The sequence below is a fragment of the Trematosphaeria pertusa genome, assembly GCF_010094035.1.
Source record: "Trematosphaeria pertusa strain CBS 122368 unplaced genomic scaffold BU26scaffold_1, whole genome shotgun sequence".
Classification (NCBI taxonomy): domain Eukaryota; kingdom Fungi; phylum Ascomycota; class Dothideomycetes; order Pleosporales; family Trematosphaeriaceae; genus Trematosphaeria; species Trematosphaeria pertusa.
In genome coordinates, this window is record NW_022987212.1 from 1,591,008 (window position 1) to 1,616,521 (window position 25,514).

The 25,514-nt window shown below is 58.9% G+C and overlaps 13 protein-coding genes across 13 annotated transcripts; 9 read left to right on the forward strand and 4 right to left on the reverse strand.

The window, feature by feature from the left end:
* Positions 1 to 477: 477 nt before the first annotated feature.
* BU26DRAFT_557572 (uncharacterized protein) lies at positions 478 to 1,518 on the forward strand (the record flags this gene model as incomplete). The annotated part of the gene is made up of 1 exon (XM_033832473.1): positions 478 to 1,518. One exon carries the CDS (start codon positions 478 to 480, stop codon positions 1,516 to 1,518), a length of 1,041 nt encoding a protein of 346 aa, XP_033691100.1.
* A 1,274-nt stretch (positions 1,519 to 2,792) lies between these two features.
* Positions 2,793 to 3,804, forward strand: BU26DRAFT_414403 (uncharacterized protein; the record flags this gene model as incomplete). The annotated part of the gene is made up of 2 exons (XM_033823068.1): positions 2,793 to 3,077; positions 3,127 to 3,804. 2 exons carry the CDS (start codon positions 2,793 to 2,795, stop codon positions 3,802 to 3,804), a joined length of 963 nt encoding a protein of 320 aa, XP_033691101.1.
* Positions 3,609 to 5,109, reverse strand: BU26DRAFT_14173 (uncharacterized protein). Its single transcript, XM_033819829.1, has 3 exons — positions 4,737 to 5,109; positions 4,599 to 4,671; positions 3,609 to 4,532 (listed from the first exon to the last, which is right to left on the reverse strand). Exons 1-3 carry the CDS (start codon positions 4,989 to 4,991, stop codon positions 3,844 to 3,846), a joined length of 1,017 nt encoding a protein of 338 aa, XP_033691102.1. The 5' UTR covers positions 4,992 to 5,109; the 3' UTR covers positions 3,609 to 3,843.
* A 95-nt stretch (positions 5,110 to 5,204) lies between these two features.
* BU26DRAFT_536396 (uncharacterized protein) lies at positions 5,205 to 6,514 on the forward strand. Its single transcript, XM_033831346.1, has 3 exons — positions 5,205 to 5,310; positions 5,394 to 5,580; positions 5,638 to 6,514. The coding sequence occupies exons 1-3, from the start codon at positions 5,224 to 5,226 to the stop codon at positions 6,021 to 6,023; spliced, it is 660 nt and encodes a 219-aa protein (XP_033691103.1). The 5' UTR covers positions 5,205 to 5,223; the 3' UTR covers positions 6,024 to 6,514.
* A 2,146-nt stretch (positions 6,515 to 8,660) lies between these two features.
* BU26DRAFT_557576 (S-adenosyl-L-methionine-dependent methyltransferase) lies at positions 8,661 to 9,946 on the forward strand (the record flags this gene model as incomplete). The annotated part of the gene is made up of 5 exons (XM_033832474.1): positions 8,661 to 8,714; positions 8,845 to 8,891; positions 8,944 to 9,643; positions 9,697 to 9,863; positions 9,913 to 9,946. 5 exons carry the CDS (start codon positions 8,661 to 8,663, stop codon positions 9,944 to 9,946), a joined length of 1,002 nt encoding a protein of 333 aa, XP_033691104.1.
* Positions 9,947 to 10,292: 346 nt separating this feature from the next.
* On the forward strand, positions 10,293 to 11,306 carry BU26DRAFT_415077 (HET-domain-containing protein; the record flags this gene model as incomplete). Its single annotated transcript, XM_033823099.1, has 1 exon — positions 10,293 to 11,306. A coding segment is annotated over one exon (1,014 nt), but the record flags the coding sequence as incomplete, so codon positions are not given.
* A 1,173-nt stretch (positions 11,307 to 12,479) lies between these two features.
* On the reverse strand, positions 12,480 to 13,845 carry BU26DRAFT_512976 (NAD(P)-binding protein). The gene is made up of 2 exons (XM_033827516.1): positions 13,673 to 13,845; positions 12,480 to 13,619 (listed from the first exon to the last, which is right to left on the reverse strand). The coding sequence occupies exons 1-2, from the start codon at positions 13,742 to 13,744 to the stop codon at positions 12,669 to 12,671; spliced, it is 1,023 nt and encodes a 340-aa protein (XP_033691106.1). The 5' UTR covers positions 13,745 to 13,845; the 3' UTR covers positions 12,480 to 12,668.
* Positions 13,846 to 13,902: 57 nt separating this feature from the next.
* BU26DRAFT_14330 (cytochrome P450) lies at positions 13,903 to 16,101 on the forward strand. Its single transcript, XM_033819851.1, has 3 exons — positions 13,903 to 14,475; positions 14,531 to 14,722; positions 14,786 to 16,101. Exons 1-3 carry the CDS (start codon positions 14,147 to 14,149, stop codon positions 15,831 to 15,833), a joined length of 1,569 nt encoding a protein of 522 aa, XP_033691107.1. The 5' UTR covers positions 13,903 to 14,146; the 3' UTR covers positions 15,834 to 16,101.
* A 625-nt stretch (positions 16,102 to 16,726) lies between these two features.
* BU26DRAFT_384707 (S-adenosyl-L-methionine-dependent methyltransferase) lies at positions 16,727 to 17,843 on the forward strand (the record flags this gene model as incomplete). The annotated part of the gene is made up of 2 exons (XM_033822615.1): positions 16,727 to 17,254; positions 17,328 to 17,843. Coding segments are annotated over 2 exons (1,044 nt in total), but the record flags the coding sequence as incomplete, so codon positions are not given.
* A 767-nt stretch (positions 17,844 to 18,610) lies between these two features.
* Positions 18,611 to 20,181, forward strand: BU26DRAFT_573978 (uncharacterized protein; the record flags this gene model as incomplete). Its single annotated transcript, XM_033834320.1, has 3 exons — positions 18,611 to 18,782; positions 18,845 to 19,159; positions 19,214 to 20,181. The coding sequence occupies 3 exons, from the start codon at positions 18,611 to 18,613 to the stop codon at positions 20,179 to 20,181; spliced, it is 1,455 nt and encodes a 484-aa protein (XP_033691109.1).
* Positions 20,182 to 20,592: 411 nt separating this feature from the next.
* BU26DRAFT_536400 (uncharacterized protein) lies at positions 20,593 to 21,618 on the reverse strand (the record flags this gene model as incomplete). Its single annotated transcript, XM_033831347.1, has 1 exon — positions 20,593 to 21,618. One exon carries the CDS (start codon positions 21,616 to 21,618, stop codon positions 20,593 to 20,595), a length of 1,026 nt encoding a protein of 341 aa, XP_033691110.1.
* Positions 21,619 to 22,670: 1,052 nt separating this feature from the next.
* Positions 22,671 to 23,756, forward strand: BU26DRAFT_415654 (cytochrome P450 CYP2 subfamily; the record flags this gene model as incomplete). Its single annotated transcript, XM_033823125.1, has 1 exon — positions 22,671 to 23,756. One exon carries the CDS (start codon positions 22,671 to 22,673, stop codon positions 23,754 to 23,756), a length of 1,086 nt encoding a protein of 361 aa, XP_033691111.1.
* Positions 23,757 to 23,807: 51 nt separating this feature from the next.
* Positions 23,808 to 25,379, reverse strand: BU26DRAFT_14427 (uncharacterized protein). Its single transcript, XM_033819870.1, has one exon. It carries the CDS (start codon positions 25,191 to 25,193, stop codon positions 23,859 to 23,861), a length of 1,335 nt encoding a protein of 444 aa, XP_033691112.1. The 5' UTR covers positions 25,194 to 25,379; the 3' UTR covers positions 23,808 to 23,858.
* Between the last annotated feature and the right edge of the window lie 135 nt (positions 25,380 to 25,514).

The window sequence follows — 25,514 nt, forward strand, 5'->3', positions numbered from 1 at the left end:
ACTGGGAGGCAAGAAAGATTACGCCGGCACGCCGAGGCGGAGCTGCGCGGTGGGCTGGCCAACGTGAACACGTGCGGCGCGGCGCGCTGCGCCGGTCTAGCTGCAACGGGTAGTGCGGTGTGCGGTATATACAGCACTAGTTCCAGACGCAGTGGTAGTGGTTATTTTGTTTTTGACTGTGCCGGAGACCGTTGAAGAGATTCTGTCGATCTCGCTGTCGCTCGCTCCACCGTAACCGACGATCGCCACGCTAGAAGCTTCACAGCACAGCCTCTTCCTTCCACCGCGTGGACCAATAAGAAGAAGAGAAGAAAGAGAAAAGACGATCAAACATTCGGGAATTTTCCAACGTGCCACGAACTCGGTGCCCTCGAGGAGAACGAAGAAGAAGAAGAAGCAGCTTGCGAAGAAAAGGTCCTGGCGTTGCTTCTGCTCACGAACACCCACATTCGCTTCACCCCCGTCGTTCGCTCCAAAATGCCGTCCTGCTGCAGGACCTGCGATCACCGCAACCACGACGTGCACACAAACCCCTCAACGCCTACCCTCCTAGACGTCTGCCTCATAACGCTGTGCTTCAAAACAGCGCTCCTCACATCGTCCCCAAACAGCACAGCCCTGAACGCCGTGCTAAACAACATCACCGACGCCGCGGAATCGACGTCGCACCCTTCAACATTCACCGCATGGTCGCCGTGTCTGTCGAATCCGCAGATCGCAGTGGTGCTGACGACGGCGAGCGAGACGTGCGGGAAGCCGACGTCGGCGGTGTTCGAACCTGTGTTGAAGTATCTGGAGAGCCCGCCGTGCGTGCAGCACGTGTTTCACGAGTACTCTATCCTGTCGCTGGCAGCGTCGAGTCCGGATGAGAAAGTGCCATGCGACATTATCGTCCTGCGGGCGCCGAATCCCGGCGTCGCAGGCGCCATCGGCAAGCGCTTCGGCTGGGACCCTAAGCGCTCGTCGCTCTCCTCACAGCTTGAAGCTGGAGCGTCCGCAGGCTTCTCTCGGCCGGGCGATCTCGTGCGCGACTTCTGGGCGTGGGCAGAACTGCATGCAAATGACCCATCGTCGCCATCCTGTAGTTCCGTTGGCAGTGGGTATGAAAGTGCAGACACAAGACCTGGGCTTATGAGCACCAACTCGTCCGAGAAGAACATGTCGCTGTTCTTTGCGGAGGACGAAGAGCGGCGGAATATGGAAGATGAGACGCTGATCATGCTCTTCCAGTGGAGAAGCCTTGTCGATGCGGAAAGGTTTAAGCATCCGCTGCAGAAGAGCTATGGGCAGAATGAAGAGGAAGTCAGTACCGATCTGTGGGATCGACATGTTGCGCATCCGGTGCGGCAGCTGCAGGGCATAGGTGCGAAGGCAGACATGTATAGGCTGGAGCTGAGGGGCGTTGAGCCTCGGATGCAGACCGCGAAGGCAGCAGCGGGGCGGGAGCGAAGCGGCAGTCGGAGGCTCAGCACCATGGCGACGGGTTTAGGCGAGAAGGTCAGTGGGCTTTGGAGATGATTAGGAAAGAGGTGGAGAGGCCGTCTGCTAGGGGGAGGATGTAATGGATGGTGGGAAAGCAGCTGGAGCCGATTGGGAAGGTACAGATTGGTCGATTACATCGGCGGCAATATCCGAGGAAATTGTATAGCGGTGAGCATAGAGTCGTCCATCTATTTGGGCGAATGGTGTTGGATGATTGGGCATTTAACGACCTCACGAGGGGGCTGGCTCTGATAATCAGGGAGCCAATTCCAAGCGCGCGGTGATCAGCCGCGTCTTGGTAAGGAGTGACCAGCCAAGGGGATTGTAGTATCGGCATTTCCTTGGTCGCCTGGGAATAATGATGCATAGACGCGCGGAGTCGGCGTCGGTGTAGAAGTCGGCGTTTGCCACCCATATCCATAGGTGGAGCAGGCATCCCACTCGTAGATACCTAACGACTAATGACGTCTTCACACATATTCAACGTCCAATCTGTGCAGAACATCTCAAGACCGTATGATGAGTGGGACGTTTGGCCGTGTGAAAACTTTTGTCCGGCGCTATGGAATGTTGCATGCAGCGTACGCGAAGTCCGTAGACTGCGGCAGTGGTCCACTGCCGTTGATCTGGGGAAGCCGAAGCAAAAGCGGATTTCGCCCCATGGCTTGAAGGATGACGAAACGTTACTCTCGTAAGGCCCCGTAAACATTCGATCGTGAGCAGCCAGCTTACTGCGCAATATCCGTCTCTTGTTCTCCTTTTCTTGGGATAAACTGCGAGAGAGGCTCTGCTCAGGTAGCCTCGCTAAATCCGGGCTCAGGGCTTACCGCCCCTGGCTAGGCTTCCCTATCGCAGGGAATGAAGCGAGCCGCTAAGCCCTGCGAGGCTTCATGCGCCAAGCGCTGAAGGATGTTGCCACAGCCTCAGTGTGGCGGCGCAACGTCATTGGCTAAGAAACGCGCGTCGGGCAAGGCGATGCCCAAGCTACCAGCTCGTTCATAGCGGCTGACGTTGTTCATGCGTTAACATTGACTTGGTCCTGATAGTAAGGTCACAGCCAGAGGCTCATGTGGGGGATGTCGCGGCACGGTCCGATTGATGGGCGAGTGTGTCCAAGGTAGCTGTGCGGTGAGGCTCATGCCTGAAGACGTAGCAGGGCGGTCGTAAGTCATGGCATTACGGGGTCGCCAATTGCACCGTTAAGGTGCGGCGTCGTAGCAGCGGCGGATTTGAGAGGTAGTATATAGGAACAAGATACCAGTTTCGCCTTCCACGACACACGTCTGCAAAGTCGTTCGCTTAATTGCAGAATGGCAAGCTCGGAAGCATATACCCACGCACAATTCGGCAACACTTCGCCAAGATCGAGTGCTCGGATACTCCGGCGTGCTTCAACACAGAAGGACCAGAAAGCAGTTGAAGAGGTGGATGTTGTTCAAGGACGTATCTTATGGCTTCCGCCAAAGGAAGAGCTTCCCGACCGTGCTGTACGAAGAGCTCACGGAAAGGGCGCTGTAGAAGAGGGAATATACAACCATCCGATAGTCGTTATTTCCAGGCCGGCGGACGACAGGCATACAGTCCACTTCCATCTTGTAAGCAACGCCGGTCCTTGGCGGGAGAGAAAAGTACTTACGAAGACAGATCACATCGTTCCAAGGCAAGCAGCTAAGCGAGATATACGGCAAGGCCAACGAGTTCCACGCGAGTCGTCGCTCATGGTACCTTCCAATAGCTCCAACGCCGGATCACCCGGATGCCACCTCCAAGAAGTCAAGGAAGAGATTCCCGACTCTGGATCTGGCTGGTGGCGCAACTCTCCGGTGGGACTCTTACGTGAACCTGAGGCACGTCTACCGGGTCGATTGGTCGTACCTGAAGGTGTATTATAACCCAGAGGCACCGCAACTCCAGACGTATCGCTTCGAGCGGGAATCGATGATCCGACTGCTGGCAAAGAGCAAGGTTCTCACCAATTATGAAGCCGGACCTCAGCACCAGAGGCCGACGTCGGTGCGGGTACAGACGCAACATCATGTCCATCGCGAGATCAGGGAAGCGCAATCGCCGAAATCGGACACATCTTCCGTCACTTCAGAATACTCTGTCCTCACTCCAATCCTTCAGTCGGATTTTGGCGTATCCAAGGATGACGGCACGCGAGACATTGAGCCACCGCCTAAAGCTCCACCGGACAAGAAAGAGGCGGGTAGGCGAAGCGTCATTCGGTACATCTTGCATTGCGTCTTATGGGTGCCGCTATTAGTGGTAAAACGGGTTTGGTACTGGTTAGGTTGGTGTCGGAATCCAGGAAGGCGGTGACGGCGGGTTGAGCAGTTCATGATTCAGTTTGATAATGGATTAGGTCCCCGGGGGTATCCCAGCAGGTCTCGCACAGAGATCGGGAACTCCACGCGTATCAATCCACTCTATAGTGTTCAAGACCCGATCACTGAACGCAGATCTCTCCTTACTACTCCGAATCTCTTTCGCAAGCTGGTATAAAATCTGAAGGCTGGCGTTGCGTTGGTCATGCAACGTGCCATCCGAAAGCACCGTCCGAAGGAAGACCCAGAGCGACTCGTTATGTAGGCGAAATTTCCCTGCGAATTCTACAACCCCTTGAACCACAAGCGCCCGGTCGGCGACAGCATCGACGCGAGGAAGGAGGAACGAGAGAAACGACCATCCGGAAATGTCGCTCGGATGCCTGTAACACCAATCTCTCTGGAGCATAGTGCGCGTACGAAGAAAATCTGACCACGAAGTGTTCATATGCTTTTGTATGTCGTCCACTGGGAGGCCCTCGAGCTTTGCGATCAATTTTCGAGCATATTGCCAAGCATAGTAGTTCTTGGGATGTCGCTCTCCGGCTTTGGAGACCGCATCAAACTCATCTTTCAGAAAAGTGGAGAGTTCAGCGTGATCCTCCGACCTGATAGTCAGACGACGGTTGAGCAGCCAAGCTCGGTGACTCCAAAGCGTGGGTGACTTTGATTGACGGTGGAGTGGAGAAGTAAGAATAGAGTTCAGGAAGACGCTCTCTCGCGCTAATGAAGTCTCGTAAGCTTTGCGATCTGTAACCTCAAGCGAGCCTCCTCGATGTACGAGCCTACGTTTCCGAAAGTTCGCGGCTGTGAGATGCTCCGGGTCGAAAAGAAGTATGATCCTCGAGGCCTCGTGGCATGTCTTGGTCGAAGTGAGCAGTGAGCATTTTAGCTGTGCCCTGGAAGGCAGTCAGAACGGAGGTTTACCATTGATGATGGGCCGTCAATTTTGATGTTGGCAAAGAACCGCTGGCGAGCCTCGACAAAGGCTAAAGCGAGAATCTTCTTCGGAACTCCGAGGTTTAGCCCGTCCTGCATCAAGATGCCATCGGGGGGCTGGATGGCGGGTGGAAGAACCTCAATCTCTAGAACTTCGTCCTCACGCTCTTTGAAGTAATTGTTCAGAGCATCATACGCCCTCGTCTGCAAGTCGCTGAGATCGGAAGCGGGTGGAGTAGCCATATTGTTTCCTAAGAAGGAGATAAAAGCGCATAATCAACGTAGTGCGATGTGGTGAGAGGTTGGTAGAGGAACCCAAGTTTGTTAGCGGGAGTTGATGCCTGAGGGGAAAGAGGAACCGACGCACGAGCCACAAACGGCACTAGGCCGATATTCACGGTATGACATAACGCCGTCCTCCACCACACAATGCACTGAAGAGTCCACGACCCGACTCCCAACCGCCCGCGCCGCGATGCCCTCTCTCCTACTCGTCGTCTTCACCCTACAGCTCCTCCTCCACATCATCAACACCGTCGGCGCGAACACGATCAACGAGCTGGTACGTCTCGATCCTCACCCCTCCACAGCCCTCCTCCTCCTCCACTATGCGGTCTCTGCGAATAACCACTGACATTCGTCTAGCTATGGATTATCTACAACAAATTCCCCACGCCGACGTCCTCGGCCGCCCAGAAGACGCAGCACCTGAAGCGCGAAATCATCCGGCTCAAGCGCGAGCTCGGCAACACGTCCGCGCAGGACAACTTCTCGAAATGGGCCAAGCTGGACCGACAGCATAACAAAGCGATGGCCGACTACCAGAAGCTCGGTACGTCAACCCCATCCCAGGGAACCCGCAAGGCTAACCAACCCTCCCCTCACGCAGACTCCTCCCTCCGCACGCACCAAGCGACCTTCAACTCGACGATATCGACGCTCCGCTGGCTCGGCACGCAGGGCCTGCGCCTCATCCTGCAGCTCTGGTTCGCGAAGTCGCCCATGTTCTGGATGCCGGCGGGCTGGGTGCCGTACTACGTGGAGTGGATACTGAGCTTCCCGCGGGCGCCCGTGGGCAGCGTGAGCATCAACGTGTGGGGAATCGCGTGCGCGAGCATGATCGCGCTGGTGGGCGAGGCGCTGACAGCGTCGTACGTGCTCGCCACGAAGCGGCCGGCGCCCACGGCCGCGCAGGCGGAGCCGATGGCGTTCGCGGCGGAGAAGAAACGGCCCTCCAGACCCTCTGCGCGGACGGCGGAGAAGAAGGAGCTGTGAGGGGCTATTCATCACCGGGCGTTGGAGAACACGAGGCATGGATTTTCACATTCACGTAGCGAGGAGATGGTCTGGGATAGATAGAGATATGCATGTCTCCCATCTATTTGACGCAATGCCGTCCTGGCTTTCGCTCGGACACTGCAACACGAGTGGGATGACCTTGGCAGGTCGTGGGGCTTCTTCTAGGCGCGCAAATTGAACTCGTGACCGTGGAGGAGAGCGGATCGCCGAGTCTTCGAAAGGGCCAGTCTACGAATCCTTCTGTCTAGAGAGGGAGATATGGCAGGGGAGTCATTCCAGCTGGCATTGAGCTGTGCAAGGGGAACTCTTCCTGTAGTATAAGCAGTGTTGCGGTTCTGCATCTCAGGTTCGATGTTGGGAGCCTGAAGAAGAGGCTTAGGGTGCGGGCGAAAATTGAAGAGAATCGTTCCGCCAAGATTTTGGCTCCGGGCCGACGTTGTTCCGAACCGCGTGTTGGATGCTTCCGCCCCTGAAGTCCTTCCCCTCAACGTCAGGCGACGTGCTTTTTTTTTAATTTACCCTTCGGAATTGCTTCCAATGCTCTGGTCTAATGCCAGTTCTGTCATTGTGACCCTACCGACCGAACAACGGAATGGTTCATTCAATATTCCCGAGTCTTCAGGTCGCCTCTCGCGGTAAAGCTGTACGAGCTGCTGGCGGGCATTCCAAATGCGTCTGCGGTTTCATATTGCTCAGCATGGCGAAGGCTACGTGCGGGGTGTAGTTTATAAATAGGAAGCACGCGTTTGAAGTCGAGTTTTTTGTTAGAGGAGAGGTTGGTGCAGAGGGGTGGAATCCCTAGAACCAGTTATAGCGGAGGTCGCAGCGCAGGAGGTGCGACCAAGAGGTGGTTAAGACGTAAGAGGCAGCGCGGAGTAGGTGGCGCATGGAGGGGATGTTCCTCGAGACTATTGAGGTCTCGGAGAAGTTAGCCAACACGACAAGCTCCACGGATATCCTGCAATGCGCCCTCATCTGTCTCTTCGGCGTCTGAGGCTTCGATGTCTGGTTCATTGCTTTCGTTTGCGTGCGAGTTGGCTAGCCGCCTCTTCTTCGCCTCTACTCGCTTTCTTCTCTTTGCCAGTGCTTTCTGAGAGATTGGACATGGTTGGGTAAAGTTCCCTAATGGGTCTCCGTAAAGCGTGCAGGAGCAGTTGTAGGTTCCTGTGTCGGTACGAAGATGAATGGATGATGGGTCGATGACTTTGAAGCGGGGGTGCTGAGGGGTTTATCGCTCAGCCGCTAGTGTCGGTGAATGGCGAAACTGGACCGGGCGTCTTCAAAGGCTGTTTTCCACGAAGCATCAAGAAGAGACTTTGATACAAAGTGAGAGCCCGTGGCTGTCTGCCATTTTGCATTGGCATTCTTGATTCGGAACACCAGTAGTGTCGTGAAGTCTGGAAGGTTTGGCGAGCGGCCGTGGCTAGTCTCTCCGGGGACTTAGCGCAGGGCTGAGGCTGGAAACTTCCGAAGCGCAACATCGTCGGAGGCAATCCGCGTTTGCAATTCGAATGATTGGTCTTGGGTATCTTTCCGAGCAGCCAATGACACCAATGCGAGTACTCCCGCCGTTACGCACGACATCGTCGCAGAGCCCGATGAACCTGATCAGCCAGGCGGGGAAACGGACGGCCTACCGCTGGATAGGGAAACTAGCTCGTAGGCGTCCAGATTTCTACACAAAGAGAATGTCTATCGGTTCCTATTTTTGGCTAAGCGCGATACCAGACGGTGGGATGCTGGGTGCTGTGCCGTACAGGCCCTGCGAAGAGGGGGCTGAAGCTGCAGCCATGCTTCCTTTGAGCGTAGCTGGCCTACTGCGTAGGTGTATTCGGGGGCCAAATGGGGTCATGTGGGGCATTCCTGACGGCCAGGGATGGGGTAGGAACGAAGGCGTGTGATGAGTGTACAGCGTATGGGTAGTAGTTCTCGTAAGTCGTGGTGTTGCAGTCAGAGCAAATGTCAGTCGATTCCCGCATGTCTAGCACGGCGGTAAGGGAAGCGAGCTGCGACGCCCTGGTGTGTATTTCCATCAATGACCTGCCGTGTCACCATGCAGCCACCGTCTCTCCGTTGCAGGGTTCGCTTATGTAGAGGAGGAGAGCGATGCTCACACGAGCTTCGCTCCAGCCCAGAGCCACGTGGAAGCAAGGGACGGAAAAAGCCGCGGCAAGTAATCCGGGCACAAGGCGGCGCCCGAGTATCGTGTGGTGTTTCTTTGTGCAACAGGAGAAGAGAGGTTGAAGTAGGGGGAGCCTGGGAGGAGTTTTGGGCGATCTCTCTCGGCTGCGAGCGCGCCTCGACCATCTGATCCTCCCCACCAAACAACAGCCCAGCATAATCACCACTCATCTCGTTTCCGCGACCTTCGCAAAGCTGGCCCCACGCACATTCATGCGCCGCGCTGTTTCCAGCTCGGGCTGCCATGCGAGGCCCGCCACCGTGGCTTGCGCGTTGCGGGCGCCGTCTTAAGGACAGCCGTGCGCCTTAATCCGAGTACCTGGGTCCCTCATCCTGCCATTGCTCGAGCATTGTGACTGTTATTCCATCACAGTCCCCTTCTCCACCCGGCCGCAGCGCACCCGCCGTGTTTCTTTGGGCGCAGAAGCCGCCATGTCCGGCCCACCGACCAGCGACGCCGACAGCGCCATCGAGATTGATCCCCAGGTACGTACGCGACCAACGAGAGTCGGAGACGGCCCGCGCCGCGCCCCCACTCCGCCGGGGGGACGAGGCGTGCTGCTCTCGCTCATCGCCGTCCCTCTGTGGCCACGATGAAGGCTGATGCGTGGCGTAGGTCCTCGACGAGGACGGCTCTTCCTTCGCAGACTTCACCGAGGAGTTGTAGGCACCCGCGCCCCCCGTCCGCTCCCGCGCCGTCCTGACTGGCCTCTAGAGACGACTTCACCACCTCCATCAACTCCAGCATAAGCAGGTACCCCTTCGAGAACGGCCGCCGATACCATGCCTTCAAGCCCGGCGCATACCCGCTGCCCAACGACGACGTCGAGCTCGACCGCCTAAATGTCGTCCACCACATGATCAAGAAGGCGCTGGGCGACAAGCTCGTGCTCGCGCCTTTTGAGAACGTGCACAGGGTGCTGGACGTCGGCACCGGCACAGGCATATGGGCTATGGAGATGGGCGACGCGCACCCTGAGGCCGAGTTCCTGGGGAACGATCTCAGCCCCGTCCAGCCCTCATGGGTCCCGCCAAACGTCCACTTCGAGGTCGACGACATCGAAAGCCGATGGGCATTCGGAGCACCCTTTGACTTTGTCTTCTCCCGGACGTTACCGTGCGCCGTAGGGGACTGGCCGGGGCTGGTCAGTCAGGCGTACCGCAATGTGAAGCCCGGGGGCTGGGTCGAGTTCCAGGACGTGGACATGGTCTTCTACGCCGAGGACGGGAGTTACAGCCCGTCGAGCGACACAGCGCTGTGGGTACACTTATTGGTGGGCGCTGCCAGGACGGCGGGGAAGGAGCCGTGTCCAGGACCGAGGCTGGAGCAATGGGTGAGGGATGCAGGCTTCGCAAACGTTGTCCATCAGAAGTTCAAGCTTCCCCTTGGGCCTTGGCCGCGAGATGCACGACAGGTCGGTGTATACCCTTAGCTGTTCCCTGAATATGCGTGCTAATGGCCCCGCAGAAAGAGATTGGTCTCTTCAATCTCGTACAGGCCATCGATAGTTTGGAGGCATTCTCAATGCGCCTCTTCACCCAGGTACTTCACTGGTCACCAGAAGAGGTACAAGTCCTATGCGCCAAGGTCCGCACCGAGCTTAAGAATAAGTCGTCGCACCGGATGTGGGATTAGTACGTCTCTTCACTCCCTCGCTCTCTGCCTACACTAACATCACGTCAGCCATGTAGTCTATGGTCAAAGGCCCACAGCATAAGCGCGTAATCTTCCTATCTTTTTGCTTTTTGTGGGTCTTCTTCGTACAGCGACGTTACACCCTCTTATACCCAATTTATAATACCAAGTTTGAACGGCTGGCTAGGGTATGCATTGGAATTTGCGCGGTGTAGGGGCGAATTGAACTTCTGGTTTCCTCCTCTCTCTGATTGCTGACTGATGCATGATAGATTGTTTTATGTGACCTAGCATGATCCCCGATTCGCTGCTTAGCCCAGCTGCGTTATGGAATCACGCCTTGCCGACCCCACCTTCAGCCGCAGCATCTCGCAGTCTAGCACAACCCTCAACACCTGTACGCGCCTACACTACTACGAAGAAACGCCATGGTCTTGTCAGACCCACTTCCGAAATACCAGTATCGGGCATTAGCACATCCCAGCCATATTCGGATACTGGTCCTTTTTCCGGCCTCGAACTACGAACTCAGCCTCGAAGCATGGCTAATCCACGTCGACAGAGAAGACATCCTTCGAGGACGAACGGAGCCTTCCTGCTATGAGGCGATTTCATACTGCTGGGGAGACGCGATTTTCTCCCACTCGCTAACCTGCGACGATCGGACAACACTTCCCATTACCCGAAACGTGGATATAATGCTTCGCCATCTGCGGAAACGCCACGAGCCACGGTATCTCTGGGTTGATGCCATCTGCTTGAATCAGGAGGACGCCGCCGAGAAAGACACCCAGGTACGGCTCATGGGTGAGATCTACCAAGAGGCTACGAAGGTCTGCATCTGGCTTGGCGAATCTAAAGAGACCGACGGCGTGCCTCAAGTTCTCAGAGCCTTGAAGACAGTCGCCATTAGAATCCGACATAAAGACCGGAGTGGCATGGCAGCGCAGCAGCGTGAAGAGCTAATCAGCGTCTGCGGAAGTGAATATCGCCCCATGTTCCGAGATTTCTTTTCTCGGCCCTGGTTTGGACGGCGCTGGGTGCTTCAAGAGGCGGTTTTCGGCCGAGACGTCATGGTCCGCTGTGGCCACCACAAGCTAAATTGGTCCTGGCTTGTAGCTGGAGTAGATTGCCTCTATTACCCTGGCAGATCCGAAGAAGGTCCCATATCGGATGACGCGTTCACCTCGGCCGCCAGGACGGTGATGACGATCCATAACGGCACCAAGATGGGCTTGCTGGGTCTCCTGTGGGAGCACAACCGCTCCGAGTGCTTCCTTCCCCAAGACAAAATCTTCGCCCTGTACAACATTGCGAATGACGCCCAGCAAGTGTTGAACGTCGACTACACGCGCCACTGGACTAAAGTATACACCCAAGTTGCCAGAGTCTACATCGAGCGCAGCGGCTGCGTTATTCTCAAGCATCTTCTCTGCTTTGGATCCCTGGCTCAGATCTCGCCCTCTTATCCCTCTTGGGTGCCCAACTGGAGCGCAAGCCGGACCTCCAACCGCCTAGTCGAAGCCTTGGCGTCGCAGTTCGACACAGGAATCTTCGGTACGCCAGCCACAGATAACGCCGAGGAAAAAGCGTTACGAGTCCGTGTCCACCGCGTATGCACAGTGGAGCGCGTGATGCCTTCTCTGAACGAGGCAGTCGCCGCAGCGGCGGTCGGCGTCAACGTTTCTTTCACTCTGGATACCCTGGCCAAGGCGTTGCTTGCAGCCCAAATAAATGACCCAGACGCGCTTTCCCCCCTGGATTCCGCCCTCGGCTTTTCCAGCTCTTGCGAACCCATGGCCCTCTCCTTCCACGATCTCATCGTCCAAACCCTCTTCCAAGCAACAAAAGACGCACTGCACCAAACGGCCCTCGCGAACCACTCCATAGCCGCGCGTCTCATGCTCCGGAGCACCGCCACGCTAAACCGCAATGCCGCCATCGCGAAAGCGCTGCCGCAGGCCCTCGAGCGAGTCTTCCTACACCACAGCGCTTTTACGGCGCACACGCATAATTTGCAGTCGGGCTCGAGACGCCTTCTTGGGATTGGCCCGTTGGCGCTCCGGCCGGGTGATCATATTGTGCATCATGCGGATATGTATCGCACGTGGGATGGCGATCCGGATACGGTTACGGGATTCGTGCTTAGGCGCGCGGCGGGCGCGAGACGGAAAAGGTATACGTTTGTGGGGCTTTGCTTTGTTTCGAGGGCGAGTTTGAGGTATGGCGGGTGTGAGGTGGTGGAGATTGTGTGAGGGCTGCGGCGATCGGATGCACACATCAGGGCTTGGAGGACTATGCCCTAGGGGTCTCGCTGTCAACGAGCGTGTTTCCGACGCATCGTGAATGACGAAGCCCTCTGTGCCGCTAAGGCCACCTCCCGCCAGCCGCGTCCTGCGCTTGTTATGCTTGACATTTTCTCTGGTTGATCTACTTCGGCTGGAGCCATGCCTTGTGTTGCGACTTCGGAACAAACCCGTTATCTACCTTTTCAAAACGCCTGATTTATTCTCGGAGGAGAAGGGGAAGATCGCCGTCGGGGCTTGGGACAAACTAACATTCAATTATTCAGCCAACCGGAGTCGACATCTTCACTATCGAACGTCTTCAAACCTACGGCTTATGCACATTGCCCTCGAAGACGTGTAGACTCTTCTAGAATGCTACGCGAAGGGAAGCCCGAGGACAGTAAGATACGTCAAAATGCATTTTCTTCATGTGACTTTGGACTAACAAGTCGCTAGAGCTATCTCCCGCAGCCATACGTTGCCAGCCAGTTCCGCAATACCGTCTTCCTCCCGCCCTTAGTGCGAGTGCGGCACCTCGTTGTTCTCTCCCATGCGCACGCCCACGGCTGTGCACTCGTCCAGGTCTTCGACCGGCAGGCCGAGAAGATCATTGTCGAGAGCGCGGCGGGACTGATAGTCGCCGTCGCCATTCGGGAAGAACATACGGCTGTAGAGCATCTTGGTGAAAGCGCCGAAGTTGCCCTTCAGCACCTCGGGGTGCGTATCCCTCCAGCGCTGCTCGGCCGACTCGTGCGTAATGGTCCAGTCGGCATCGGTGGTGCCAGTGACGCGCTTGACGCTCTCAAACATATCGAGCTGGCTGAGCCGGAAGCTCGAGATATAAACGGACCCGTTGCGGAACTGCGACAGCGTGGGCGACGCGTCCTTCTCGTCGTCCGGAAGCTCCTTCAGGCTCAGCAGACCGGCGACGGCGCGGCCGCACTGCGGCCAGGTGCTGGTGTTGATGGGCACCCTGCCGTCATCGAACACGACGAAGCTGCGCTTGTTGAAGTCGAAGCCGAAGCGATCTGGCCCGCCGCCCAGGCTGAACTCGTACCAGAAGTTGCAGACTAGCTGCAGGTACGCGCTGACGCCGAGGCTCGCGATCTCGGCCCGGATCGCGTCGCCCATGTGCGCGAGCAGCGAGTCTTCGCACAGCTGCGCGTTCGCCGCGTCGTGCCCAAACCAGTTGGGCAGCACGTACGGCACGCCGGCCGCGGCCGCGCCGCGCACGAGCTTGCTGACGCTGTCGCGCGGAGCAGATACCGACATCGTGATGATCAGAGCCTGCTGGCCTCGGAGAGCCTCGACCAGCGCCGTGTTGTCGTCGCCGCTGTAGTCGACGCGGGCGACTTTGACTCCGTCGGGCAGCTTGCTAGTGCTGTTAGGGCGTGCGATGGCGGTCACGGTGTGCTTGCCCGTCTTCAGCAAGTGCGCCGTCAAGTGCTTTCCCATGTGGCCGCCGGCCTGTTATATGATTAGAGACGGACATGTCGGCTTGGACTCCGGGCTAGACGTACCCCGACAATGGCCACCTTCTCGACACGATTGGTGAAGCCCTGGGGCTGATCTTTGGCATATGGTCCAGTCATGGTTGTCTTCTTGGGCACTCTGCAAGTTGAAAGAGTATGTCTGTGGGCGTAAGCTGGCCCATATGCAGAGTTGACGCTGTTATAGGTGACGCCACACCGGTGACCAAAGAGGCTTTGTTGGCGTTGCACAAGGCTGAGACCTGCTGGTGGACATATCGGCTTCAAGCTTTTGAACCAGCCAGACGGTACCCCGACCCGGACTTACGGTTTTAACTCCATCGGAACGATTGCGAGGTCTAGGTTCCCCGAATCCAGCCCTCGCGTTGCTCGCGTCGAGCTTATCTGCATACATCTGCGCGGGGCGGTTGGGCAAGGCGACCCCGAGTGCATTAAGAGAAGCTTAATTCGCCGCCAATTTTCCGTCTACCTATTCCTAACCTAGATTACATTCTCCCCGTCGCGATGGCTAGCCCTACACTTCTCTCCAGCGTCGCCGTTCTGCTCGTCGCCTACCTCATCAAGAAGCTTGCCTTCACGCAGAAAAAGCTCCCCCTTCCACCAGGCCCCAAAGGCCTCCCGATCCTCGGGAACATACCCGATCTCCCGCCCAAAGGCGAGCCGGAATGGAAGCACTGGCTCAAGCACAAGGACCTCTACGGGCCGATCAGCTCCGTCACAGTCCTCGGCCAGACGATCATCTTGGTCCACGACTTGGACGCCGCGCTGGAGCTGCTCGATAAGAGGGGCGGCAAGTACTCGTCAAGGGGCCGCATGGTGTTTGCGGGTGAAATGTGAGCGCTGGTGGTGTTTGGGCGCACTGGAGATCCCGCTGACGCTGTGAAAAAGGTGCGGGTATAACGAGCGTATGCCGTTCTTTCCCTATAATAAAACGTTTCGCGCTCAGCGCAAACTTGCGGGCGGGCAGCTGGGGACGAGGAGCGCGGTTGCGAGGTTCTATGACGCTATGGATGTGGAGGTACGGCGCTTCCTGCTGCGGACGTTGGAGAAGCCCGAGGATGTGATTAGCCATCTCGAAACGTGAGTGCCCCTGATTTTCACCATCTCAACGACTCTCGCACAGAAATACTGACGAGCGGACAGCGAATCCGGCTCTCTCATGCTGAAAATGCTCTACGGATACACGCCCTCGCCGCACACCCCCGACGCACTAGTCCGCCTGATCAACAAAGTCATGGAAGAATTCAGCGCGGCCGTCGTAGTCGGCGCCTGGATGGTCGACGTGCTCCCCTGGCTGCGCCACCTCCCCGACTGGTTCCCCGGCACGCGCTTCAAGCAGACCGCGCGCCAGTGGCGCAAAGACTCCGACGAGTGCATGAACGTGCCCGTCGCCTTCGTCACGCAGCAGATGGCGCAAAACGCCGCAAAGCCGAGCTACGTCGAGCGTCTGCTCCGCGCCAACCCCGCGGACAAGACGCACATCGAGCAGAGCGCCGCCGCACTGTACGCCGGCGGCGCGGACTCCACCGCCGCGGGGCTGAGCTTCTTCTACCTGGCCATGACGGCCTTCCCCGACGTCCAGCTCAAGGCGCGTGAGGAAATCGACCGCGTCGTCGGCTCCGCGCGGCTCCCCGGCTTCCAGGACCGCGAGAACCTGCCGTACGTCGATGCTGTGGTCAAGGAGACGCTGCGCTGGCACCCGCTCGCGCCCGTGGGCCCGCCGCACATGAGCGACGAGGAAGACGAGTTCCGCGGATTCCGCATCCCCAAGGGCGCCATGGTCCTGCCGTCTATCAAGTGGTTCTCCGCGGACCCGGGCGTGTACCGCGAGCCGGAGGCTTTCCGACCAGAGAGGTTCCTCGGACCGGATCCTGAGCCCAGTCCGAGCCAGTACGTCTTCGGGTTCGGGAGGCGCATTTGCCCTGGCCGGCTGCTGGCGGATGCGAATATGTTCCTCGCAGTTGCGCAGAGTCTGGCTGTGTTTGAGATCGGGAAGGCGGTGGATGCGGAGACGGGGGCGGTGGTGGAGCCGGTGGTCGGGACGACGGCGGGGCTGGTGGCTCATCCGTTGCCGTTTCGGTGTAGGGTTGTGCCGCGGAGTGCGGAGTGTGTGGCGTTGATAAGGGGGATTGAGGTTGAGCATCCTTGGGAGGAGGGGGATGCTAAGATGCTTAGGGGGCTTAGTGGATAGGAGTGAGGGCTTGGATTCTTCATGGTCAGAGACACCAGAGAGCGAGTGGTTTGCGGTACACGTCTGCGGATTGTGGGTTCGTTAACAGCAGTGACTAGGAGAAATTGTTCTTGGAGAAGTCCCCACGCAGTATGACTGTGTCCTCGGCCAGTCCTTCTCATGCGATGTACGGCGCCGAAACTGGCACTTTCACTGCAGGCAGCATCGCTATTCTGGCTCCTCACCGCATCCATCCATTCTCGCTCGAAACTCTCAAGCAGGGAACGGCCCTCTGCCAATCACGGGCATGTCCCTTTTGTCGGGACGTCCCTGGTTACACCACGTTGGACGACTGCCCCGTCTTACTCCCGACCTCCTATCTCGGGCACCGATCGGGAGCAATGTCAAGAAGTAGCCGAAGCCACGTCACGTCGCACAAGGCACCATTGTTCGCATCCGGCGAGACGGGACCAAAGTGGGGTCGTAGACGCGCACTGGGGGTATACTAGAAGCCAGCAGGCAGGCATGGTGTGGGACTCGCCAAGTGGGCGTTCAACATGCATTCCCAGCCGCCGAACGGTAAGCTTGAAGGGGAAACGAGAACGAGCACGGAAACGGAAACAGACACCCCCCTCGAGAAGCTGAGCTGGACGATTACGAAGAATGCCAGCATCGTGAGCCAGCACTTACATGCTCACGCGCTGCCGCAGCCCTCGTTCGACCGCGACGGGCCCAGCATCGTCGTCCCTGCGGACTCGCCCCACAGCGTGCGCAAGGCCCAGCAGCGTCTCATATCCGCGGCGATTGAGATCTTGCAGCTGGCCATTGGGCCGAGCGAGTTCCTGCCCAACCTAGCTACAGGGGTACCTTCCACTTCCCCCTCCCCCAGACGCGAAAAGCATACTCACGACGCAAAGTTCCAATACATCTCCTGCCTCTCCTGGCTCTGCGAATACCGCATCTTCCACCTCGTCCCGCTCGACGCCGCCGCCATCAGCTATGCGGACCTCGCCGCCGCCACCGGCGCCCCAGAGCAGCGCCTCAAGAGCATCCTCCGCATGGCCATGACCAGCGCCCTGTTCCGCGAGCAGCCGTGCGGCACGCGCGTCGCGCACTCCGCCGCCTCGGCGCTGCTGGCCCGCGACTCTGGTGTCTACGCCTACGCCGCGTACATGTGCGCGCGCTCGGCGCCGACCGCGATGCAGATGGCGGCTGCGCATCGCCGCTGGGGCGCCGCCAGTACGCGCCCGAACGAGACGGCGTATAATGCGGCGTTTGGCACGGAGCTGCCGTTCTTCGACCACGTGGCGCGGGACGAGCGCCGCGTGGCCGAGTTTGCGGCGTATATGCGGAATGTGCGGAGTAGCGAGGGCGTGGATCTGAAGCACCTCGTTGCGGGGTTTGCGTGGGAGGATATCCCAGATGGCGGCGTGGTCGTCGACGTGAGTGTCCCCAGTTCCCTCACTTATAGCCGGACAACTCCCCTCTTCCCCGGCTGACTCAGACCCCGTACAGGTCGGCGGCTCGACCGGCACCGCGGCCATCGCCCTCGCCACCGCATTCCCACACCTCACCTTCATCGTGCAAGACCTGCCCGCCAACGCCGCCCTCGGCCGCAAAGCCGCCCAGGACTCACTCCCGCCGGACATCCTCTCCCGCCTCGCCTTCCAGGGCCACGACTTCACTTGCCCGCAGCCCGTGCGCGGCGCCGCCGTCTACCTGCTGCGCATGATCCTGCACGACTGGCCGGACGACGTAGCCGCGCGCATCCTGCGCCACGTCGTCGCGGCCATGGACGCGGAGTCGCGCCTGCTGGTCATGGATACGGTGCTGCCGCGGCCGGGGGCGGGGCTGGTGTCTGAGGAGCGTATTGTGAGGGCGAGGGATCTGACGATGATGCAGGCGTTTAATAGTGGGGAGAGGGAGTTGGAGGGGTGGGTGGAGTTGCTGGGGCGAGTGGATGGGCGGCTGGAGGTTGTGGGGGTGAGGGAGCCGGTGGGGAGTGCGATGGCGGTTTTGGAGGTTAGGGTGCGGACTGGGGAGTTGGGGGAGGGGACGGTGGGTGAGTAGGAAGGTGGGGGGTTGTGGGATGGAGATTTGGCTTATGGTATGGTGGGAATTACCGGTTTAGGGAATTGGCTGGATGTTTCCTCTGGAAAGACCACTTTTTGGGGGCAGTATTTGGGATATTTCCCTACTTTACGGAATGTCTAACCGTGGTGAAGAATTAAACGTTTATTCGATATCTGCGTCTATGATGATAGGCATATTGATATGGCAGATACGGTTTTTTTGTTGCGCACTGCTACTTGGTAACGGCTCAACTCGACCGAGGAGACCTAGAACGCTAACTCACACGAACTAGCTGACTCTAATTCGCCAACCCCTCCAACGACAGAACCTACCAAGCACCTCCCTTACGGCCGAAAAGCAACTCTTATTCGTGGTGATCTCTTTGACCGTGCGGGGCGTTCCGAGCCCTCCGGTTAACTTACTAAGAAGTCGGGGCCACTGAAGGCTACGAAGTCAGGCCCTCGGCCTCTCGGGCACCGACCAGCCTCGCCGCTTGTACAATCGGCCTCGTCTTATCTTGAAGTGCCGTCTGTGTGACGTATATGACTTGCACAACCTAGATGTACGATAACTGGCCTGATGTACGACTGTGTAACCCGCATGTTCGACGCGAAATGGCGAAGTCGCACTTAACGGACTTAAGAAAAAAAAGGCATACTTAGATATAGACTGACGTCGACTCCAAACCAGGCACACGGCATATCCTCGTACTCACTCTGCACAGCATGGCGACTAACACCGCCCACGCGTCTTCGACGCACGTCCAGCTCTCTCCCAGCACCACCCCAGGCTACACGCACGCCGACGGCCTCACTGCCGAAAGCGCAAAGAAAGCCTCAGACTTGCTCACCATCAACCACGCCGCGTACCACACGCGCTGGAAAGGCACATTCCACAGTAAGTCTCCCTGCAAACGCACTTCCCCAATCCCATCCCCTCCCGCTGATCGTGCAATCCAGACCACATCACGCACCACCTCGTGTCCCTCTGGGCGCTCGGCGCGTCGCCAGACGAAATCCAGGACTTGTGGGACTTCAACACGCCGTACCAGACGCCGCTGGAGCGCGATGATGCCGCCACGGCTGCGTCGGGGTATCTGGATCTGAAGGATCCGGCGGTGTTCGACCAGTGCCTTGGGAAGGATGAGTGCTATGCGGATTTCTTGAAGTTCTTTGAGGAGGAAGTTGAGGAGAAGGGTATGCAGGATGTGGTGAGGGAGTATGTGCTCCGGGGCGATGCAAGGGCGGACGATATCTTCTGCAGGATGTACACGGGTGAGTGGTCAACCAACGCAAGCAGAGTATATGTTTCTAAGACGACGCCGCCAGATCTCGTACACCCCATGATCCACCTCGGCTGCGGCCTCGAATTCCACCAGCCCAGCCTCGTCGCCGAAGCCCTCGCCGCCGCCTGCGTCCACGACAACTACCCGGCAACCTTCCTCCTCCCCACGGAAGCCTACGTCCGCGCCAACCCCGGCACCGCAGACGCAAGCCCGCCACTCCTCCAAACACTCCAAGCCCTGCACAACGATCCCGCCATCGCCGGCGCCGTGCAGCCCTCCGATCCCTTCAACAAGATCCCCGACGGGCTGCTCACGCGCATCACCCCCGCGCAGCTCGTCCCCTACCTGAGCCAATTCCGCGTCGCCGCCAGGCCGGCCGATCTCGCGCGCAAGCTGGCCGACATGCTGCACACGGGCGCGTACGTAGCGGGCGCGGCGCAGCGGCCGGGCAAGCGCGAGGCGGTGGACTTCGTGCTGCTGCACTGCGTGACGCTGGGGGTGTTCTACCCGGCGATTCTGGCGCTGGACTGGCTGAGCGACGGCGAGAAGGCGCGCTTGCTCGAGGCGAAGGGAAGAGTCGACGCCGTTATGTACGCGGGGTGTGGGTGTCCGCCGCTGTATGCGGAGCGGGTGAGGGGGTATGTCCCGAGGTTTGCGGGGCAGGGCTGGGAGGAGTTGTTCCGGCGCGCGGTTGTGTATCGCGATGAGGGGCATGTGGCGAAGTTGGTGCGGGCGCTGTTTTGCGCAGAGAGACTGGGGGATACGGCGGAGGGGTTTCCGGTTGAGAGGGGAGAGTTTGTGCGGATTGCGCATATGGCTGTGGATTCGGCCGAGAGGGCGCTGGAGCCGGGTGGGCATACGATGCCGGAGGAGGTTGTGCGTAAGGTGGCGGGCGGCGTGGGCGGGGGCGGCGAGATGGTGACGGATAATATGAAGAGGTGGGTATTTTATGGCGGGGTGGAGGGGGCGTGGAAGTATGTGCCGGATTTGGAGGGGGTGGCGGTTGAGTGAGTGGAGAGTGATGGTTGGGTGGGAGAGTGTTTTGCGAGGGAGTTATGGTTCATTGTCTCCTCTGTCATGAAAAAGGGGTTTCAATGAGAAGTGGCTTGATCTGTCACAATGGCCTCAACTAGGCTGGCTTCTGCCTCTAGCTGTTCTTGATAGTTGTGCTGAATGGCGTTCATGGATAGCTTTGCTCTTCCAGTGTACTCCCGGGACTAAATGCAAAGTGGTCCAAGCCAGTCATTCCTTCAGCTCAAGAGAGAAAACGCCACAGACGAGAATGCTTCTGCTCTTAGACACGCATCACTCATGCATACCAAAAGAAAGCAGCACATCCCAAAAAACCAGCATACCACCAACCCATATAACGGGATTTGTTATACTTTTGTATAACAAGTTAATTATTGCAACCACCCCCCCTCACTTCCGCGTAGCCAACACCAAATACGCCGGCCACAGCACCTGCAACACCCCGCCAGGACACTCCTCCCCAAACACCTCCTCCCACTCCGCATACGCCTCCCTCCTCTCCTCCTCCCCCAGTGCCACCGGCCTCACCGTATCCACAAACCCCGGCAGCCACTCCCGATCGACCTCAAACAGCCACCCCTCAGCCTCCGCATCCCTGCCCGTCTCATAATGCACAATCTCCTCGCTCTCACTTACCCGCGAAATCCCCCGCTCCGCCGGCACGAACTTCTCGAACAGCGCCGCGTACGGTATCCCCCCGTCGGCCGGCGCGTTGATATACACGCGCCGCGCATCGGTGAAGAACTCCGGCGGTACAGGGAGAGAGTCCAGGACGCCGTTCCCCGCGACACGGCGCGCGACGACGCGCGCGAGCCGCGTCTGGCGCAGGTCGTCGCCCGCACACGCTTCCTGCTCGCGCGCAGCCAGCGCGCCCAGCACGAGCGCGTCCCAGACCCGCGCGAACACGTCGTGGAAGCGCTGCGAGCGGCCGGGAAACGTCGGCATCCAGTAGCTGAACACGGCCATCGTGCCGCCGGGACGCAGCATCGTCGCGATTGAGGCGGCTAGCCCATCGGGGTCGATGAAGTGCGCGGCCGTTGCGCAGATTACGAGGTCGGCGGCGCTGGGGCCTGCGTGCAGGTGTGCGTCCTCGCCGCTGGCGGCGGAGTATTCTAGCGTAGGGCTGAGGCCGCGGCTTGATGCCCAGGCGGGGAGGAAGGCGCGCGCTTGGTCGAGGTTTGCGGGGCTGGGGTCGGAGATGTGGACGGTGTTGAAGGCGGGGAGGAAGTTGGTGGCGGCGACGCCGGAGCCGGCGCCGACGTCGACGAGCCGGTCCCATTGCGCGGTCGGGTGTTGGCGGTGGTAGGTGTAGATGAGTTCGGTGAGCGAGGGCGGGTAGGGCGGGCGGCCTTGGCGGTAGTGGGCCCAGTTTGTGGTGGCATATGTGGATTTCGTGGTTGGGTCGAGGGACGCCATGGTGGGTGCGGTGATGGGTAAGGGGGCAAGCCTCCTATCCTTTGGTACGGGGTAGGTGAGGATAGCTTGTGAGTTGGAAGCTCTATATACATGCTGAGTTTCTATTGGCACGGAATTTTCGGGTCCAACGAGGACGGAGCAGCCGGGGGTGGACGCCCGGGGGTCAAACACTGGCCCCGTTTGGATCGGGAGACATGGCCACGGATTTATGTCTTACGCCCCCCGGCGGGACCACTTAGTGCGGAGGATTGCGGGGAGAAACAGTGCGGGGAGATACAGGGGAGGCGTCATAAGCCTTGCAGCTTCGGACGAAGCGAAGCCGTGGCTTCTCTGCCCGTGGTTAGAAGTGATTCCATACTTTCCATTCCCAAGGTGGAGAGTACAAGTACAAGACAGTTACACAACGGACTTAGCGATTCCCAATCGCCGAGCGTAGACTGGAAACCAGATCAATATAGTTCCCAAGCTCGCGTGTGCTTTTGGTAGACACGAAAATGGACGAAGTCTCTGCTCTATACCAGGGCCACCGTGTCGCTACCCTTTCCGCACTCCTCGTTGCTACGACAATTGTAATAGCATGGCTGCGACGTGACCGCAGACTTGATACCATACCCGGCCCCAAGGGCTACCCGCTGCTCGGCGTCGGCTACAAACTCCCACCCAAGGCGCCTGCAGTGTTCCGCAAATGGGCGCAGGAATACGGCGATGTGTTCAAAATCCGCGTAGGATGGTACAACTGGGTGGTCATCAACAGCCCCGAAGCTATCCGCGAGATCCTCGAGAAGCAATCCCTCATCACGTCGTCCAAGGCGCCCTCGCCCATGGGCCACGACATCGTCACGGGCGGGAATCGCATGCCCACGATGCCCTACGGGCCGCGCTGGCGCGCGCTGCGCTCCTTGGTGCGCCAGATGACGACGGTGCCCATGACGGCGACGTTTATTCCGAGCCAGGAGTTCGAAGCGAAGCAGCTGCTCTTCGACTTGGCCACTGACAACGAGAACCAGCGCAACTTCTACCAGCATATGCGCCGCTTTGCTTTCAGCATCATCATGACGAATACCTTCGGCACACGCGTCAAGAACTGGGACCATGCGGACGCGCAGAACGCGGTGAAGACACAGGCGATTCTCAGGCAAACATCGCGGCCCGGCGCCTTCCTTGTCGACGAACTCCCGCCGCTAGCCCGCCTGCCGAAGTGGCTTCAGCCCGGGCGGAAACGCGCCGAAGGAGCGGCGAAGCAGGTCTTGGATATCAAGCTAGATCTTTGGCAAAGACTGGAGGGGCAGGTTCTGTCGGGCAAGGCGCCGCACTGCTATGCACGCGAGATCTACGAGGGCAAGGAGTCGTGGTATGCCCAGGGGCTGACGGAAGAGCACTTGATTTGGTTTTCGACCGGCATCGTCGAGGCGGGCTTCGAGACGACGGCGGCGACGCTGAACACGCTGGTACTGCAACTTGCTGCGAACAGCAGAGTACAGGACGAAGCCCAAAAGGAGCTCATGCGAGCTGTTGGACCGGCCCGCCTTCCAACGTTCGCAGATATGCGCAATCTTCCCTACGTTCGTGCTTGCGTCAAGGAGGCGCTCCGCATGAACCCGATTCTCGCACCGGGCATTCGACACTTCGCCACCGAAGACGTCCGGTACAAAGATCACGTCATCCCCAAGGGAACGGTGCTCCTCGCCAACACGGCCTTCTTGCACTTCGATCCGCAGCGGTTCGAGAACCCGTTTGAGTTCATGCCGGAGCGGTACCTGGGCCATCCCCTGTACAGCTCCGAGTATGCAGCGATGAGCGACCCCTACAAGCGCGACCACTTTACTTTCAGCACGGGAAGGCGGACGTGTCCGGGTGCGCGGCTGGCTGAAAACTCGCTCGATATTGCACTTGCTGGCATGCTGTGGGCGTTTGAGATTCGGCCGCCTTTGGTGCAGGGTGTTGAGGTGGGAATGGACTTGAGCGACAACGCGTACCCGGATGCAGGATTTTCCTTGCCGAAACCTTTTGCGGCAAGGTTCGTTCCGCGGGATGAAGAGAGGCGTCGTGTTTTGGAGGAGCAGTGGGAGGTTGCGACGAATGAAGGGTATGAGCTGAGGGGCATCTCGGTCGACGTTGACGGTATAGTTCAGTACTGAGTTAGGTAAGACGGTACATGCAACAAAGGGCACGGGGGGGCGGCAGCATGTTGCCCATGAAGGCATAGTTCCAAAGGAAGGCTTATAAAATCCTCGCTCGCTTCAAGTGTTCAGCTCCCTCAACCTCGACCTCATCATATTGGCTATCCTCGAGTGCTCTCCCCTCAACCACGAATCGAGATTCTGATACAGACTATCGATGCCGCCGAGGGTAGACTCATCGCTATGCCGCTGGGCGCCGATAGTGTGTGAAGTGAATTGATCGATCAGACGGCCTGCCCTTCGCATCTCCCCCAACAGCAACTGGATCTTCAAAGCGGCCTGGACACGCAAGTCGTCCACGTCAAACGTGCCCACTGCAATCCTGGACGGGGAAACGGAGAGTCCGGGGGATTGCGCCAGTGACGCCGATATAAGCTTTCCAGTAACGGCGGTGCTAAAAGTGCTAGCTGCCGTGCTCGAGCACGTGGAAGGCGGGCCCCCGGATGCGGCACCCGAGATGGGTGACGACTGGGTCGTATACACGTGGGCCGGCGCTGTATCCGGTATGACTGCCGCACCCTGCATGCAGACGGCCGCTTGCTGGTACCAAACCAAGACGCGGGAAATTATCGATGCATACAGCAATGCGAGGTTCGGGAACGAGGCGCAGGAGCAGGTCAGGAGGCGACTGAGCCGCTCGCTGGCCTCCCGGCTGAGGCGTAGCACATGGTCCAACGGCACTCGATTGGCTGTCGATACCGGGCGGTTCTTGGTGAGGTTGAAGAAGGATAAGCTGCCCAGGATCTCGTATGCCTCCCGAGGGCAGTCGTGGTCCGGGATATTCGTAAGCGGCGTCAAGGCGCTGTCGGCAAGCGACGCCTTCTTCGGCTGTGGCTGAAGTGGCGCAGCGGGGGTGGCGGATGTGGCGTGGGGCGAGTAGCCTCCCAAATTGGGCGACTGTGGTGCAGGTGTCGGTGCGAGGTGTAGGTCCGAGGAGAGTAGGCTGTCGTTGAACTGGTCCATGGTCGGCCACTCAGCGAAATCGAGGGCAGCGAAAGCCGATAGAGACGGCGCCGTCTGGTCAAAGGCATCGAGGTTGACGAACAGCTCTGTGGCGGCATCGTCCACGGCGTCCCAGGCTGTGAGCACATCGGCGGCTGTCGAAATGGTGTTGCTGGTGACTGATTGAGTAGTGCTGCTATTGTCCAGCTTGTCCCCGTCCGGGGCCGTGGCTTGGTCGCTGGAGGCCTGGGTCGGAGTCGAGCGAAGCCGCTGGCGCGGCGGCTTTCCCATCTTGCGTGAAAAGCCATAGACACACGGGACGCCGTGAGAGAGGCAGCGGCCACACTCGGGCTGCCCCCGGTCACATCTCAGCTTGGCGGCGCCGCAGCCATCGCAGCTGGTACGCAGTTTCGGGCGTCCGGGTCCCGGTCTTCTAGGCTCTTCGTCGGGCATAGATGCGGCACGTGAAGCCAGTGTGCCTGGTGCATATTGGCAGTAGAACCACCCGCGCGAAATGGCTTATATATGTGCGGCAGACGCTGCGAGACGGTTCTGTACCACACTGCATGCCTCGTCAGTGGTTGAGAGAGAGGGCGTGCCCAGCGTCAGCCCGCAGCGCCCTGTCCCCTTTGATATAAGGCGTGGGCGGCCTCGGTTGGCTTGCCCGGGCCGCACCCGTTCGCCGAACTGCTGCACGTCATCCTGGTAGCCTTAGCCCCGCTAAATCCGCGCGCCTTGCCCAAAGGGGAAAGACCCCAGTTATTGCGTGCTACA

Bases quoted from the DNA above. Each gene is read 5' to 3' on its own strand.
- BU26DRAFT_14330 (XM_033819851.1), top strand. From the start codon at position 14,147: ATGGCTAGCCCTACACTTCTCTCCAGCGTCGCCGTTCTGCTCGTCGCC. The intron at 14,476-14,530 runs GTGAGCGCTGGT...GCTGTGAAAAAG, and splicing joins ATGGTGTTTGCGGGTGAAAT to GTGCGGGTATAACGAGCGTA. The intron at 14,723-14,785 runs GTGAGTGCCCCT...ACGAGCGGACAG, and splicing joins GTGATTAGCCATCTCGAAAC to CGAATCCGGCTCTCTCATGC.
- BU26DRAFT_14173 (XM_033819829.1), bottom strand. From the start codon at position 4,991: ATGGCTACTCCACCCGCTTCCGATCTCAGCGACTTGCAGACGAGGGCG. The intron at 4,672-4,736 runs GTAAACCTCCGT...ACTTCGACCAAG, and splicing joins TTGACGGCCCATCATCAATG to ACATGCCACGAGGCCTCGAG. The intron at 4,533-4,598 runs GTAGGCTCGTAC...AGACTTCATTAG, and splicing joins AGCCGCGAACTTTCGGAAAC to CGCGAGAGAGCGTCTTCCTG.
- BU26DRAFT_512976 (XM_033827516.1), bottom strand. From the start codon at position 13,744: ATGACTGGACCATATGCCAAAGATCAGCCCCAGGGCTTCACCAATCGT. The intron at 13,620-13,672 runs GTACGTCTAGCC...ATCATATAACAG, and splicing joins AGAAGGTGGCCATTGTCGGG to GCCGGCGGCCACATGGGAAA.
- BU26DRAFT_14427 (XM_033819870.1), bottom strand. From the start codon at position 25,193: ATGCCCGACGAAGAGCCTAGAAGACCGGGACCCGGACGCCCGAAACTG.
- BU26DRAFT_536396 (XM_033831346.1), top strand. From the start codon at position 5,224: ATGCCCTCTCTCCTACTCGTCGTCTTCACCCTACAGCTCCTCCTCCAC. The intron at 5,311-5,393 runs GTACGTCTCGAT...ACATTCGTCTAG, and splicing joins CGAACACGATCAACGAGCTG to CTATGGATTATCTACAACAA. The intron at 5,581-5,637 runs GTACGTCAACCC...CCCCTCACGCAG, and splicing joins GGCCGACTACCAGAAGCTCG to ACTCCTCCCTCCGCACGCAC.